The sequence below is a fragment of the Mytilus galloprovincialis genome, chromosome 4 (genome assembly GCF_965363235.1).
Source record: "Mytilus galloprovincialis chromosome 4, xbMytGall1.hap1.1, whole genome shotgun sequence".
Taxonomy (NCBI): Eukaryota; Metazoa; Mollusca; class Bivalvia; order Mytilida; family Mytilidae; genus Mytilus; species Mytilus galloprovincialis.
Genome location: NC_134841.1, coordinates 81,748,081 through 81,762,898, shown reverse-complemented (window position 1 = coordinate 81,762,898; position 14,818 = coordinate 81,748,081). Strand labels below are relative to the sequence as shown.

At 34.3% G+C, this 14,818-nt stretch overlaps 1 protein-coding gene across 2 annotated transcripts; it reads right to left on the bottom strand.

Moving 5' to 3' along the window:
• Window positions 1-6,425: 6,425 nt before the first annotated feature.
• Window positions 6,426-14,352, bottom strand: LOC143073122 (mannosyl-oligosaccharide glucosidase-like). Of its 2 annotated transcripts, none has more exons than XM_076248445.1 (2): window positions 13,688-14,352; window positions 6,426-9,681 (listed from the first exon to the last, which is right to left on the bottom strand). In XM_076248445.1, the coding sequence occupies exons 1-2, from the start codon at window positions 14,255-14,257 to the stop codon at window positions 7,789-7,791; spliced, it is 2,463 nt and encodes an 820-aa protein (XP_076104560.1). In that variant the 5' UTR covers window positions 14,258-14,352; the 3' UTR covers window positions 6,426-7,788. The 2 variants fall into 2 exon arrangements, with proteins under 2 accessions (XP_076104560.1, XP_076104561.1); XM_076248446.1 differs by lacking the exon at window positions 13,688-14,352 and adding an exon at window positions 10,303-10,323.
• Window positions 14,353-14,818: the final 466 nt, after the last annotated feature.

The following is a 14,818-nucleotide window of genomic DNA, read 5'->3' as shown; positions in this document are numbered from 1 at the left end:
GGGTTCGATTTGTTTGCATAGTATTGCAAAACAGAAAGATAGCTTACCTTGGCTCACACCAAATGTACGTAAATTAATACGCCGCCGTGACAGACTATACAAAAGCTGAGACTACTATAGTATAACCATGATAACAGTCTCAGACAAAAGAAAGAAAAAGTCAGCGGATCCTAAGATTACATCAAAATTCAAAGAAGCCAGGCAAAAAGTACAGAAAAAAACTACGTCGTGCATATTGGAAGTATATCGAAAATATAGTAACACCTAAAGAAGAAACCCAACCACACAGCAATATGAAACGTTTCTGGACCTATATCAAACATATGAAGACTGATAGCAGCGGTGTGGCACCACTACGTAGTGATGGAGTACTTCACTCGCATCCTGTGGACCAAGCAACAATCCTGAATAAGCAGCTTCAATCTGCATTCTCTTCCAAGGACACATATAGTCCAAAAGAATTCAAATTTCGTTGTAACATGCCAGCTAGGTCAATGCCCTTCTGCTGAAGATCTATTATCATAACAGAAAATGGAGTGCTGAAACTTCTTACAAAAATAATTCCAAATAAAGCATTCAGGACCAGACAACCTAAAACCTAGACTACTTACAGAACTAGCAAACGAGATAGCCCCAATTCTAACTATCATCTTTCAACATTACTTAATACTGGGGTAGTACCATCTGACTGGAAGAACGCCATCGTAAGCCCAGTCATCAAGAAAGGAGAGAGCTACAAGGCAGAGAATTATCGACCAATATTTCTGAAATGCATCTGCTGTAAACTCATGGGTGAACACATAATAACTAGCCATATTATGAATCATGCAGATCTCCACAACATTCTATATCCATTAGGCGCCGGGAATTACAACATGGATTTCGTAGCAAAAGATCATGCAAACCCAACTGATTGAATTTGTGGATGATATCACCAACAACATAAGCGCAGGAAAGCAAACGGATGTTCTCATTATGGACTTTTCCACAAACTTGGATTATGGGAATCAAAATGGATAATGTCATTCCACCCTGACAAATGCAATGTACCTACCATCAGCAGGAAAAACAAGACAATTGCAACTTCATACAGTCTACATGGTCAAATTCTTGAGTCAGTCAACAGTGCAAAATATCTTGGCTGCACATTTCCATCCGAACTTAAATGGAATCAATGACCACGTAAATAACATATGCAATCGAATAATAGGTTTCCTAAAAAGAAATTTAAATATAGGATCAACTACAGTGAAGGAGAATGCCTATTAAACATTGGTACGTCCAATTGTAGAATATGTCAGTCCAGTATGGGATCCATATCTTAATACAAAATAGAAAACAACAAAGTGGCCATGTCAAAGGAAGGTCGTCTAATACCACCGAAAAGAATGACACGAAACATGCATGATAAATCCTTCCAAGTACCATCAGCATCCTGTGATTACCGAAAACACTCATTCTTCCCAAGAACCATCCGGGATTGGAACGCTCTTCCTCCTGGGGTCGTATCAGTACCGTCAGTCGATGCCTTTAAAGCCTCGATGACAAAGCTGAATTAAATTTCAAAATTTGGGGGGAGGGGGTGGTCGAATATGCGCACCAAACCATGGCAGTACAATCAGTCCGTTGATTGTGGCCATTACCTGGCAGAAGCAGAAGCACCTGTCCCTAGTCAGGAATCAGATGTACAGTAGTTGTCGTTTGTTTATGTAATTTATAGCTATACGTGTTTCTCGTTTTTTATATAAATTAGACCGTTGGTTTTCCCGTTTGAATGTTTTTACACTAGTAATTTTGGGGCCCTTTATAGCTTATTGTTCGGTGTGAGCCAAGGCTCCGTGTTAAAGGCCGTACATTGACCTATAATGGTTTACTTTTATAAATTGTAATTTGGATGGAGAGTTGTCTCATTGGCACTCTCACCACATCTTCCTTTATATAATCATTAGTTTTACATGGAATATATAATGTATATTGAAGACGCAGCAAACGCTCCACTATGCGTGTGTGTAAGTAGTCTTTATATGCATGTTACTAAGTAACATTATTGAAGTTGCAGTTGAAACCTATATACTGACCTCCAGTAACTTAATGAAGCAATGATTCTGAATACGATAGTAATTAAGTCACATGAATTTACAGTTTTTCTTTATATTCTATATAGTTTAAGCCACAAAAAGGGGACAATAGAAGATTATTGGGAAGTTAATCTAATTATAGATCTTATCTTAATAATTCTTTTGATTTTTAAAGTTTCGCTCTATTTATTTTAGTTTTAAAATGATAGGCAATAACAACAAACACTTGGTAGACAAGTTATTTGAGGATAATGACTGCTTTCACAAGACTGTTAACTGATGATATCGCTCATGTTGACTAATTTGAAGAACTTGCCTTGCTGGACATTTTTACTATTCAAATTTCAATCTATTCATAATACTTTTTTAGATTAATAAAAATAAAAACGAAACACTGTCATCAATGGGCATTAACTCCTATGTAGAGTTGATCAACGATTTCAGCAGTATCGTCTTATTAGAAGATCTTAAGTAGTATATATTTGTTCTCAGTTTTTAAACAACTATAGCTAACAACTGTCATAAAAATCATACAAGATATGCCAAGTTGATTTCATTTTGGTATAATGCATTCCTATGTTTTACCATAATAAATTACTTGATGGGTGCAGCATTCAGAAACTGTACCAGATCCTACCATACGTTTGTTCAAATTATGATAGTAGGTATCATACATTATAGTTCTTTAAAACATGACCAAAGTGGCAATATATTATAGATTTTGTTTATGCTTCCATTTAACCTATTAGCATTCCCAAAACAAAAATATAAGCATAACAACGTTCAAACTGAAACAAAAATGCAAAGTCATATGCTATAGGAGTAGGATCCTTCATGGATTAATTTATTGATGTTATGAGAACCTTTAAAAGTCTGTGAGATAATAGAATATTTTGTTATAAAAAAATCATTATCCTTTAACACAGACATATATGACTCGATTATTTGCTATTTCGATAATGCAAATGTTGAAATTCAAAATGAATAGCAATACTTTTTTAACATGTAAGTCTAGCAAATAAGTTTGATTTCATTTTGGTATAATGCATTCCTATGTTTTACTATAATAAATTACTTGATGGGTGCAGCATTCAGAAACTGTACCAGATCCTACCATACGTTTGTTCAAATTATGATAGTAGGTATCATACATTATAGTTCTTTAAAACATGCTAAGTCAAAGATCTATGACTGAAGATGCGGGGTTAAAACGAAATGAGGTGTGCGAATAAACATTATAACTTGTAAACTATATGTAAATGTTTCGAAGTCAATGAACCATAATTAGGGGATGGGCTTATACAATTTCCGTCCGTGGAAATGAAACTTGTAAATGCCAATACATTTGCATGCTAAATAGCATAGACGTAACCTTAGTGGTTCCCCATAAACTGACATAATCACAAATTTATACATCTAAACTACTAATAAGCAAAAGTTTCAACGTCAATAGACCATGACTGAGTGGAAAGGACCAAATATTCTCCATAGAAATATAATGTGTTAATGTTTATACACCTTTGTATCACTGTCATTTTCTTATTCTTTTGTTATTTATTTTGACATCAGACTCGGGCTTCTTTTAAACTAAGTTTTACTGTGCATTTACAATATTCTAAATTTGTAAGAGAATGATAATCCCTTACTTCATGATAAGTACTCGCTAACGCTCGTACTCAACCATGAAGAAAGGGATTATCACTCTCTTACATATACGAAGACCCATTGGTGGCCTTCGGCTGTTTTCTGGTTATTTGTCGGGTTGTTGTCTCTTTGTCACATTCCCAATTTCCATTCTCAATTTTATTCATATCAAACATCATTGACTTAACGTAAGTGGTTCCCCATAAACTGACATACTCACAAACTAATAGATATAAACTAGGCAAAGTCAATACACCCACGACTGAGGGGTAAGGACCAAATAATCTCCATGGTAATGATATATGCCAATCCTAATACATATCATTTACCTACAACTAGTGGTTCATCATAAACTACACCTTATCACAAACAAAACCAGGTGCTCCACAGGGCGCAGCTTTATACGACCGTGGTTGAACCCTGAACAGTTAGGGCAAATTTGGTCACAATATTCAAGCTTGATACTGTCTGAATTTGGATTGTTATAAAACAATTTGACATAATATAGGTTTTTGTCACAAAATTAATGTGGTCAAAGATCTAACAAATCTATTGCACAATACTGCGCGATTGAAGATTTCTTCTTGAAACTGTTCAAAATTCGAAATTTGAAAAATTTGAAAAAAAAGTGAATCCCTTAAAAAGATGGTAAACCAAAAATCCCCCCCGCACTTATTGACCCCCCCCCCCCCCCGTAGAGCAATAACCCTTAAACTCAATCCCATGATTTCCTTTGTAGTATTGAACCTTGTAGTACAATTTCAGAGAGATCCATACACTTAAACAAAAGTTATTGTCATGATTGTTTGGAAACTAGAAACATGCTTCTTTTTGGCCCTTTTTTGTCCCCTAATTCCTACATATTTTGGGCAATTAACCCAAAACTTAATCCCAGCCTCCCCTTTGTTATATGGTACATTGTGGTACAATTTAAAAGACATACAATTACACACAAGTTATTGTCTAGAAACTAGAACCAGATGCTCAGCATGGCGCAGCTTTATACGACCGCAGAGTTCGAAACATGAACAGTTGGGGCAAGTATGGATACAACATTCAAGCTTGATACAGCTCTTAATTTGGATTGTGATTAAATAGTTGACACAACATAGGTTTCTGACACAGAATGAATGTGGTCTAAGAACTTTTTAACTTAAATTGGACATTTACCTATTATGGTCCAATATCCAAAATCTAAATTCATGGTTAGATTCAGCATATCAAAGAACCCCAAGGATTCAATTTTTGTTGAAATCAAACAAAGTTTAATTTTGGACCCCGATTTGGACCAACTTGAAAACAGGGCCCATAATCAAACATCTAAGTGCATGTTAAGATTCAGCATATCAAAGAACCCCAATAATTCAATTTTTGATGAAATCAAACAAAGTTTAATTTTGGACCCCGATTTGGACCAACTTGAAAACTGGGCCCATAATCAAAAATCTAAGTACACGTTTAGATTCAGCATATCAAAGAACCCCAAGAATTCAATTTTTGTTAAAATCAAACAAAGTTTAATTTTGGACCCTTTGGACCTTAATGTAGACCAATTTGAAAACGGGACCAAAAATTAAAAATCTACATACACAGTTAGATTTGGCATATCAAAGAACCCCAATTATTCAATTTTTGATGAAATCAAACAAAGTTTAATTGTGGACACTTTGGGCCCCCAATTCCTAAACTGTAGGGACCAAAACTCCCGAAATCAATCCCAACCTTTCTTTTATGGTCATAAACCTTGTGTTTAAATTTCATAGATATAGATTTCTATTTACTTATACTAAAGCTATGGTGCGAAAACCAAGAAAAATGCTTATTTGGGCCTTTTTTGGCCCCTTATTCCTAAACTGTTGGGACCAAAACTCCCAAAATCAATCCCAACCTTCCTTATGTGTTCATCCAGCTTTTTACTTTTTATGAGATACTTATTGGCAAAAAAAGAAATAACTTCAGTATCGAAATTGCCAATTTCGGCCTTGTCGACTTATTTGTCAGATATGGTCTTGCGACAAGTTGTGTTGTATAATAAAGTGTGTGTGTATCTATCTATTATAGTGTACAAGCTGGCCAGGGTGACTATTACACTGTTCCAGGTACAAGGTATAAAAGGCTAACAACGAAACGACTGACGGTTTCCGCAATTTCTCATTGTAGAACTATAGTCGTGCTGATCGTTTTTGTTTCTTAAGTTTCTACCTAACAAATGTTCTTAAGATATTAGACAAAACGCGAAAAATAAGTTGTTGCTTTTTTCACATTTCTCTCTATTATAGTGTTTAAGATGAAAGGAAACAACAGTCTACACGCTGAAATATCCCGCCTGTTTTACTTAGCAGTTAATTCATGTTGAAAGTCTGTAATATAAAGGTTGTACTTTTACTAGAGTAAAATATAAATATCTATAAACGTTACATTATTTATGTTCTATGAATATGTTATCACAGTCAGCTGAACCATGCCAGACAGACATGTACATCTTACGAAAGTAAAGCATAAGATCACATTGTATGAATCATAAAGGTCTTCTAGCTTCTGAAATATAACTTGAAGCTTTTTACAAATACCAGTAGTTTACGCCTCCGCTGACGAAATCTCTGTCTCGCATTCGGCTTTTTTCATGGGCGAAACAAAAACAGGTTGGATACATAATTCTTTAATCTTACGGGTTATTCAAGCGGCAAAAACGAGGCAAAGAGATAGAGTAATAAAATTTATTGTCATGCATTTCATGCATAACTATTCATAAAGCAATATAAGTACAAAATGTATATCAAACTGTTTACCGCACAGCAGCTAGCGGTCTTCACAACTCTCTCTATACGCCCGAACACAATACTGTCGATGTGCCATTTGTCTGGCCCCTTAACTGAGCACGTGATAGAATCGGACCTATAAAACACTCATTCACTCAGTGCTAGTTAAAAGCCATAAAGCCAGTGATGGTAAAACTAATAAAATTTAATTTATCAGAAAAAATAGGATTTAAAACAGAAGTAGTATTCAAGAGTATCTGATCTATTTATCTTTTCTCGTTTGCTTTAAGAATTTTTTTGATACAATGTCTATGATGTATATTCATAATATAACGGAAATGCTGAAGGAGATACACAATGTAATATCGTAAAGCTATAATTATTAAATCATTTAAGAATAAGGACAATTAAATGAAACTGAAATGAAGACCATATTTATTCCGAAACCTCTAAAAAGTTTACGATTGACACCAGGTAACTGAGGTTATGCTAAATAGATCATAATTTAAAAAAATAGCATACAATATACATTCAATTTGTCAAAACTTATAACTCAACCTAGTAAAAAATGTTTACGATGGACACCAAGGTCTACAAAACCGCAATCATATTTAATAAAACTATAACATACAAAAAACATTTATAAACATTGTCCAAAAATCTTCTTTACCTATGGAAAATTTACGAGGGACACCAATCAATGCTTCAAATGAACAGATCATGTAAAATAAACGTATTAAGCATAGTACTATAAACATTCAAACAGTGATGTCGTTCATATATATCATGTAATAAATGAAAATGAATTTAAAATGATTCCTTATGGCAATGAAGTATCTATTTCGGATTCTGTTTTTCGAATTCGGAAGCCTACAAAAATCTCTTTTAACGGCTAAATCAGAAACCTACTTCAGACACACAATCTGTAAATGGCATAATATGGATATGATATAACAGTAACTTGCATCCAACTTGGTCCCTGAGAAAAATGAAGATCCCGTAACACTTACCAATTATGAACGAACTTGAGTTTTTTGTTTTTCATAATTCTCTTACAGAGATCGAATGAAGTAATCATTTCAAATTCAAGATCTACTAGTATGAGCATAAAGATTTTTAGCAAAAATTCCTCAGAAACACACTGCTCTTAAAAACTTTACCAAAATGGTACTTTCCCTATTAAAATGTCATGCTTGCTGGCGACCCAAAACTATTGCATATTGAAAAAATTCAAATGTCTATTGAACAAGAAAATGTAGAAAGTTTTAGATTGTAAATTGACTAGAATGTATTATTTAAAAATACGGTTAATATTCCTCGGCCATTATAAGCACTACAAGTGCAGACCATCCCGTGAAAGGATGACTGCCTTTTCCATTTCCACTTTTATCATCATACTGTTCCCAAATATAACCGGTCCTTCTGTATTCTTTGATAATATTGCTGACCACATTATTTCTCAGTTCAGTATAAATGCCCGTAGCTAGCTTTTGATATTGTCCCTCAGTTTTAGCATAATGGTTAAGTGCCCCTAATGTGAGATAGTTCATATTTATCCATATTGCACCTCTCCAATATGGCGGATCATGTTCTGTGTTATGTTTATTGTACAAAGGAGCAGTCCTTGCAAGGGAACGTAATCCAAAATTGGTCCATAATAAATCTGGATTTTTTAAGTCTCCTAGAATTTTGAATAACTGTACAGAATTTGGATCTACAAATTTAAGTAAGAATGGAAATAAACTAACATAACCAAACGCATTAACAAATTGGTATGTTGGTTCTGCTTTGACCATTCTCTCTTTCTGCATTGGTGGCACATTATTTGGATGAACATTTGCTGGCGGCTTTGGTTTAACTAGTGATATTTTATCAGTATGTAAACCATAATCAGCAAATCGCTGCTTTTGTGGCCACCAATGAAGAGTTTGTAACAGTTTACTATCGGAAAGAACAGCGTAAGTTGCCTTGTATTCGGAACTGTCTTTCCCGACTGCATCGGCAATGTCTGCAAGTATCCCGGATGCTAATGCGATCCAGCATCTAAGATCCACATGCCTCTCATCGACTGTTGGGTGAGAGGCTCGAGGAAAATCATCAAGACCAGATGTTAAAGTTTTCGGATTAAGCTCATGTTTTGGATTGAAGTCTCTTCCTCTCCAGCGATACGTCAATGGCTGAGAGCCTCTTTGAGTGGAATTGTACCAATCAAACCAAGTTTTTAGACGCGGAAAAATACTTTCTAAGAAATGTTTGTCTTTTGGATCGGTACTTCCCTTCATTTCACTGACTAGTCTTTGAAGCGGAAGGAACAGAGTCGGTGGATTAGCATTCTCGTTATGTTGCACCACAAACTCAACAGGAACTCTCGCTCGCGCCTCGTCTCCTAAAATCTGTTCTCGTGGTATCCACCCCTCTATATTTATGAGATCAAACCAGTGTGATAAGATGTCTTTCGATATTGTACTGTCCCATCGACTTATCAATAAATTGTGGAAACCTTCATCCCATAAAAATCCCCGAGGGAAGAATGAACGGGATGGAACGGCGGTATACAAGGCGGCAGGCCAATACTCGATTGGCTTGTCATTGTACCTAGACTGTACCACCGAAGAACCGTAAAAATAACCTATGCCTCCAACCATATTACTCATAGCAGCTTTCGCAAAGTCAATATCGGCAGAATTATAACCCTTTTCTTCCAAATCAAATGTTTTTGTAAATCTCTTATCGAATGCAGTTGAATATTTCGTTAATTCCTGCTGAAAGATGTCTCCTGACAAAGTATTCGGTCGGTTTACAAAGCTACCAGATTCAAAAACAATTTCTATTTCAGACGGGACCTGTACGGTAACTTGGTAGACCATCATATTCGGACCGCCTGGACTCTCTCGTGGTACCAGTCGTCCACCCAAAGCAAAGAATGGTAATGTATGCTCCTTGTCCCAAGCTTTAACTTGAAAAGCATTTTTCACTAAATCGGTAATTTTGTCTAATCGTGATACGTATGAAATGAGATGATTATACTTCGCAGAATTCGGTCCTTTCTGTTTTGAAAACGAAAGACTGAAGTCTCCCAATTCCTCGGAGGATCCAGTAACTGACGAAAGTCGGTTTTTAACTAAATCTTGTTGTAAGGATCCCTGTCCATCCAAGGCTACATAGAACATAAGGGAAACGACTGTCTCTTTGGCGGACCCCTGAAAACAAAGATGATATATAGTTATTGAATTTTTCGTGATAAGAAAAATATATGAGTTATACTACATAAACTAAGACAAGCAGACTAACAGACAAATATGGAACTCTTAGCAGGGGCGCGGATACGGTCAATTTTAAAAGGGATCAAACTCAGGATAAAAAGGGTGGTTCCAACCATTTGTCCCAATTCAAAAGCATTAATCATCAAAATAACATTTACCCTATAACATATTTTATAAAGATTTTAATTTTTTTTAACTGAATATACGTACATGTAGGAGTGTAACATTTAAAAAAAATCATCAAACACAGACTGTATGTATTTGTGACAATGTTTGAAAAATGTGGAGAAAATGTCAACTTTGACCTAAGACTGAAAATAGAGAAAATCTGACAGCTACTACTGTGGATTCATTAAATGATTATAATTATTCCTTGAATACCAATTTTGGTAGGTTTCGTGGGTACAGGTGAACCACGAATTCAAATGTCAAACGTATATAAAATTTAGGTAAGCTTTGTATGGAATGATTGCCAAAACCACGAAATCCAATTTCCACAAAAAACGGTAATTTTCCTCAATCCACGAAATTTTAATGTACATGTATCTTTGGACTCACCAGTGAAGGAAATCATAAGTCAATGTTGACTTCGTTTAGTCAAGTACTTGTGCACTCATTTAATGAGTGATTGCTTGTTGGCTGCTTAATGTCCAGTGGTAAACATTGCATGCATGCTCAGGATGATGCACTCATTTATGAATGGAACATTGGCCTGAGAGTTATTACTCTTAAAAGAACTTTTTTTAATGTTAACATAAGTACAAATATAATGTAGTAGCATAGAAGATAGAGAGAAACCATACCTGCCAACTTCTCAAAATCTTCATGCATCTTTTATATATTGCCAATATATAAAAGATGCATGAAGATTTTGAGAAGTTGGCAGGCATCTTTTATATATTGCCAATATATAAAAGATGCATGAAGATTTTGAGAAGTTGGCAGGTATGGTTTCTCTCTATCTAATTTGCATGCATATTCAATTCCTTATTAATGTTTTCACAGTTGAGGCATGTGGAGGACAAAAAAGTTTTTACATGTATAAACCAGTCACAATTTAAACATGGGAACAAATCAATATCAACAACATGACTTGACATGTACAAATGTATGTGTGCAGCAGCGGTGGATCTAGAATTTTGTTTAAGTGAGGGCCCACTGTCAGCCTAAGAGAAGGCCTGCTATTGTCACGCTTCAGTGATTCCCTATATAATCAACCATAATTTTTCCATAAAAGGTGGGCTCCCTGGCCTGCCCCCTAAATCTGCCTACATGTATGTGCAGAGTCAGATCATTTAAAACATACAATAACTATATATAAATATAAGGAGATAATTAAGACCCAAGAAAAAGATCAAACCAAATACAGAGCAGCATATATGGTTTTCATACCATGAGAAAACTTATACTTATTGTGTTTGGAAATTTAAATAGGAAGGGTATAATGAATTGGTTGATTGCATGTTAATATATATGTACATATACAAAATGTACTACATGTACAATGTACATTTTATATTAACCTGACTATTCCAGTGTTTTTGAAAGATCCTTCCATTCGAGAAAGTCTAGCTAGTCAAATAAGAAGCTTCATATTTTAATTATAACTAATATTATTTGAGTTTGTGCATTATACTTTTAAGTATGGTCTCATCAAAATAAGCTGAGAAAATGGTGATGAGTCCCAGGACCTGTCCTCCAAATTTCCTAGTGAAAATAATGATTGATAAACTTGTGTACATTTTTGTACATGTACATTTAGGCCAAAAATAAAAATAAAATTGTTTGATGTTGCTTCCTAAATCAGTGGCGGATCCAGGGGGGGGTTCCGGGGTTGTAACCCCCCTTTTTTTGGCCGATCAATGCATTTGAATGGGGACATACAGTTGGAACCCCCCCCCCCCCTTTGTCCTGGGTTGGAAACCCCCTTTTGTAAAATGGCTGGATCCGCCCCTGTAAATGTACTAACCTAATGAGCAGTCACCCTAAAAAAAATATGACAATCATCATAAATTTTGTTAAGATATTTTCCAGCTCTATCATGTCTAAATTAAGTTGTTTTCTTGTTATATGTAACTTGTTGACTAAATCAAATATCACCTGCCTACCCAACCATACAAGGCATGGGTAGGCAACATTAAACAAAGAATTCTAACTATTATCTTATATTAATCATGCATGTCAACAACTTCCTTAAATCCTGTATCTCCATTTGACATCCTTTGAACCTCATGTTACATTTAATTAGATAATACAAGGAACTTTACATCAAGTGCTTCAAGCTTTTCTTTTAATGTAAGTCTAATAACTGTCTTACCACATGTCAGGCCTGGGGTAATGGTAATTTGTAAGTGTAATGCATTGTAATATCACTTTTTTTTTGTAATGCAAAATAATTTGTAATGCACAATTTCTGCATTACAATTATATGTACATGTAATGTAATGATTACTTTAGTTTAAAATCAATTTAATGCCTCCATTACCATGATTACTGTACGTTACTCTTCATTACAAATTGGTAAAATACATAAAATTGAAGAATATAGTAAAATAAAAATAAAATATTATATACTAGTATATATAACTTTATAGATGAAAGGAAAAAATATGAAGATGAAATTTTCATAATTCTATACACACCTTACATGGGTTCATTACTCCTATACCAACTTTTTGTAAATCTGGTAAGAAAAGTTAAAATTTCATGTGGGAATAGGAGGAAAACTTGTGAAAACAAAGGATTATTCTGTACAAACATATAACATGTATAATCAATTTTTAATTGTCCAGTGTTTTTTGGATAGGTAATAGGTTATTTGTGTGTGTGTGTGTACATATACCCCGGTAATATTTATCAATTTCTTATTCTTATAAAAATATGTTTTGGAAATGTTTTCAGTTTTTATATTGAAAAAGTAATGTGTAATGTAATGCATTACACAGGCAAAGTAATTGTAATGCATTGCATGTGAGAAAAAATGTAATTGTAATGGAAGAATTAATCACAAAGTAATTGTAATGTAATGCATTGAATTAATTATTTCAGCTAAAACTTAATAAAGCTGTTTTTTCACATTAAAAAAATATAAACAGATGCTATGAGATTTGCCAAATTTGATATTTCTTGAAAAAAATTGCAGATGCCATCATGGCCATGAGATTTGTAAAATTTGATATACATGCATCTGGATTATAAAGAAAAATATACAGATGTCATGAGATTTGTAAAATTTGATATACATGCATCTGGATAAAAAACATATACAGATGCGAGATTTGTAAAACTTGATATTCATCTTGATAAAAAAAAAGATATATACATGTAACCATAACAACTGAAAGATAAAGCAATTAATGGAACTTTTCAATAATAAAAACTGAAACATGACAAAAAATTTAAATAAAATTCTGTGAAATTACATGAATGATTCAGTGAATTTACTTGTGGATTGGGGGACTTTTATTCAGTTTGTGAGTTGATGCTCTGGTGTACACATCAATAACCGTCTAGAAAAATTTTGTTTAATATAAATCCTATATTAAATCCACAATAGACATCTGACAAGTCATACATAACTAAGGCATGAGCCCAGTCACTGAGCTTCCATAGTTACATATAAATGTACTTGCTTAAATTCATAATGCAATTAGAATCAAAAATAAAAACGACACATACCATGTACATCATACCTAATAAAATCCATTTTATTGAGATTTCATCCTAAATTTGAAGCAACCTTAATACTAGTAACCTTCATCTTGAGAGTTTACATTTGTACAACATCATGTTTACCTCCTTAACCATCATGACCATGTAAAAAAATCCTTATACATGACACTGGACATTCAGCAGCCATCCACAACCATGATGAACTTTTAGAATTAGAATACCCTTTTTGGAAAAAAAATGTGAATCAAGAAATAGAATATGGTCAATATACCTTTGGTGTAACTGATATTCTGGCTGTCCAATCACCACCATGTCGACCACCAAGTCTTTTTACAAACTCTGTTCTTATTTTGTATGTTCTCTCTTCTAACTCCTGAATACCAAAATTAACCCCATCGTGTTTCAACCATCCATATTTCTGGAGACTGTCTCCTTGGTCACACCAATGCCTTACTGGAGGAGGCATTTCACGGGCAAATTGTGTTAACCACATAAATCCAAACAATGGGGACTGAGGTGAACGAGTTTTCATTCCAAAATACAAATTCGGCCTGTACGAACCCCAGAAACGCTCAGGATTTACTGCTGCGCTGGTTGAATTATCGTTGTTTATTTTGCGAACATCAAGAGGCATTTTTACCACTTCTTTGAGCATTGTCTGATATCTCCAGTAGCCTATACCCGAAATAACAATCACCATCAGGAAAATTGTGGCGACATTTGACGGCTTAGTAAAAGACTGTTTAGACTTTGATTTATGCTTAATATCGTTGATTTTAATTTTTGGATCATGCGTTCTGTCGGGATTGTTTCTTCTCCTCATTTCGCTGTGTTTTGACATGATTGTAGGTAATTTTTCGGCTAGGTGACGTGGGGCAAGAGAATCATGCCGGTGTTTACAATCAGTGTTGTTTTGACGCTTCAATTCTATTTCAGATTATTCGTACTGTCAAGCGTTTTCATGCACTAATCAATAAAATCATAGAATTACATTTTTGGAGGAAGTAACACGTAATTTATCCGTTTTATTGTAATTCATGAAAACAAACTATGAGCCCCCAACTATGAATGATCATAAATAAACAAACAAACAAACAAAATTGAGAACCATAAAATAAATTTAAAAAAAATAAATAATGTAAGATCTGTAAAATCTGCGGAAAGCCGTATCGGCCATCATTCAGAAAAAATCATCCTTTTATAATAATTGATAATAATAAGTCCTAGAAAATTCTAGACGTTATCGAGACCTTGGAGTTATATTCAACTGCTGTGGCAGTCTTAAATTATTTATACGCCAGACATTCCCTTTATCAAAAAGGCTTATACAAAAAATATTTTAAACTTTCTAAACGCGGCATTTGGGAATCAAAATCCAAAGATAAAGACATTTTGTTCATAT